General features: G+C 39.7%; 1 protein-coding gene across 1 annotated transcript; it reads right to left on the bottom strand.

Moving 5' to 3' along the window:
• Nucleotides 1–945: 945 nt before the first annotated feature.
• Nucleotides 946–2009, bottom strand: LOC148722754 (uncharacterized). Its single transcript, XM_088733322.1, has 3 exons — nucleotides 1888–2009; nucleotides 1375–1696; nucleotides 946–1079 (listed from the first exon to the last, which is right to left on the bottom strand). Exons 2-3 carry the CDS (start codon nucleotides 1694–1696, stop codon nucleotides 946–948), a joined length of 456 nt encoding a protein of 151 aa, XP_088589448.1. The 5' UTR covers nucleotides 1888–2009.
• Nucleotides 2010–2560: the final 551 nt, after the last annotated feature.

The raw sequence follows: 2560 nt of genomic DNA, 5'->3' as shown, positions 1-2560 counted from the left end.
ACATAACTGACTGAACGAAATTAGGGCGTTAGTTAACGGCCTAAAATCGTACAATAAATATAACAGATTGAATGAAATTAAGCCGTTAGTTAACGGCCTAAAATCGTACAATAAATATGACAGATTGAATGAAATGAAGCCGTCTTTGGTTGCGAAACTCGCGGATTTTACAATGTTTCACATATTATGATGAATCCTGGTAAGGGGCCGACCATTTAACTCTTTGGGGGGGGGGGGGGGGAATTTGAAAAACAATTTCCTGCAAGCGCTTGTTGGAAGAAAAAAAAAAACTGCATGCAGCCCAAATGTAACAGTAAGAAATGTAACAAAAAAAATACCGATAAAAAGATCCTGCCCAGCAGATTGCTAGAAAAAAAAATTTGTTGATTACCACAAATCACCCACCCCCTCAAAAGTTACATGATCGGCCCCTAACTGTAGTTTAATCTACACGAAACTAAAAGCCGCTACTCTATGCTAAGTTAGGCGCTGGAATGTACCACCTTATGTCAATCAAGGCAGCATTCCAGGTTTTAGGATGTCGGGGTCATTTTCCAGCATTCCTGGTTTTAGGACTTGGGGTCGTATTCTAGTAATAACACCGACTGAAGGGCATCACGCCTTCACGGCATAAAATATCTTTAGCGGCGTGTCCAATTTTTATTGAGGCTTGCAAAGTGACGGGGTATGCGAAAACATTTGCGGGCATTCTATTTGGAAACACAGGGTATTTTCATAACGACACGACAAGTCGTAAGTTCATAGGTAGAGACTGGTACTTCGCATCATGTATTTAATTTATTACAACTCGAATTCGAATTTCTTGTTCCGATTTCTTTTAGCATATGTCAGCAATCCAGGGTACCACTTCAAGGTCCACATATTTCCTTGTAATGTAAATTTCGTATTAAGCCTCAATCACACATTTGTATCGTTTATGACATTTTATTCGCCAATTTTTAAATTGTTTACAACTCCGTGGAAGTGGTAGTGCACGACACTTTCTTTCTTAGCCCTCATTCGTTTTCTTCGGCACTGTACCCGGATGTGGCCAGATAGGCCGCAGTTGTAACATCTCTCTGAAAGGAAATAAAGAACAATACATGGAGAGATTCTATGTATCCTTTATATTAATCTGAAATTTGGAACAATATATCTCTATTTCGGTGCACGCAATCCTAAGTCATTTAATTAGACACTCCCATGTATATTTCCTATCTCACAGCGTCATTGTAAGAACATGAATTTAGCTCGCTTTCAATTGAACAGATAGTTACAATTTTACAGCTTATTCAGCGCCCCTCACATTTCACCGTAGCAAAGAGTAATTTTCATGGAAGAACTAGGTTTACAATCACTGGGTTTATTACTTACTAGGTTGAAACGGCCGTTCTCCTTCCCTTAGAGGGTAACGTCTTTCGCGCCCGGCTGCTCCTTCGCGTCCACGTGGCCGTCCTCTGTCTTCACGTGGACGTGGGAGTCCTCTTTCTTCGCGTCGCATTGGGCGTCTCCTTTCTTGCCTCTCAACCCTCCTTTCTAATCTTCTCCTATCTTGATGCCTTTCCCTTTCTCTATCGCCTTGCGGCATCTCCCCACCTCGCTCACGTCTGTCCCTTTCGTGATCTCCTTCGTTTTCTTCCCTACGTCCTTCCACTTCTAATCTTAATAGCTCCATCTCCTCGTAGAGTTCAGCCATCTAAAAGACAGAAGGCTTATAAATTTTTCGCACATTCCCATTTCTTTTTTTTTAACCAACCATAGAAATTTTACACTTTCGCAGCGGCACTTATTTGACTAACGAGGAATCACATTAAGAATAGTACATTGTTTTTGTTGGAGATGTCAATTGATAAAACTTGTTCACTTTTGAAAGCTTCAGTAACTTACTGTGTTTCAACTGGATTTCAAGACTGGTCTATCTGCACATAAAATATGACAATTAGCAAAGGAAACAGATAAGAGGCACACAGAGGGTTGAAATTGTTCTTCTACATCCAAAACACAACGCAACAACAGTTTAACACACTTACCTAACCGAAATCGCAAAGTAGTGACTCAGTGGCGTTTGCATAGTTGGTTTATCATCAGGGAACATCCCACGAAAATAACCGACCAATTAGGACACAGACTTTACAATCGCAATGGTGCCGCCTTTCCGGCATTTTTCTGCTTGATGGGAACGGTACTATGAGTATCTGGCGCACCAGTTATTATTTCTCTTTGCATCTTATATATCTAAAGAGGAGTTTGACTAATGGTCGTGGGTCGTGGGTCGTGGGTACAAGTCGTGGGTCATGGGAGTGGGTAAAAGTCGTGGGTGTGGTTAATACTTAATAATAAAAATAACCATTTCAAATATTAAATATAACAATACATAAATTTTATACAACCCTGTCATTCATCAATTTAACTGTTCTTTCTTCTAGTTATTTTATTTTGTTTATTCAATTTACTCTACTTTACGTCTATTTTTATCTGTTATCTCACTGTCAATGAAATTAGTTTCAGTTTCGCGACGCATTCCGAGATCTCGTTTGATAACAAATGGAAGAGAGATAAA

This window comes from Stylophora pistillata, chromosome 9, assembly GCF_964205215.1.
Source record: "Stylophora pistillata chromosome 9, jaStyPist1.2, whole genome shotgun sequence".
NCBI lineage: Eukaryota > Metazoa > Cnidaria > Anthozoa > Scleractinia > Pocilloporidae > Stylophora > Stylophora pistillata.
This window is presented reverse-complemented; position numbering and strand designations above follow the sequence as displayed.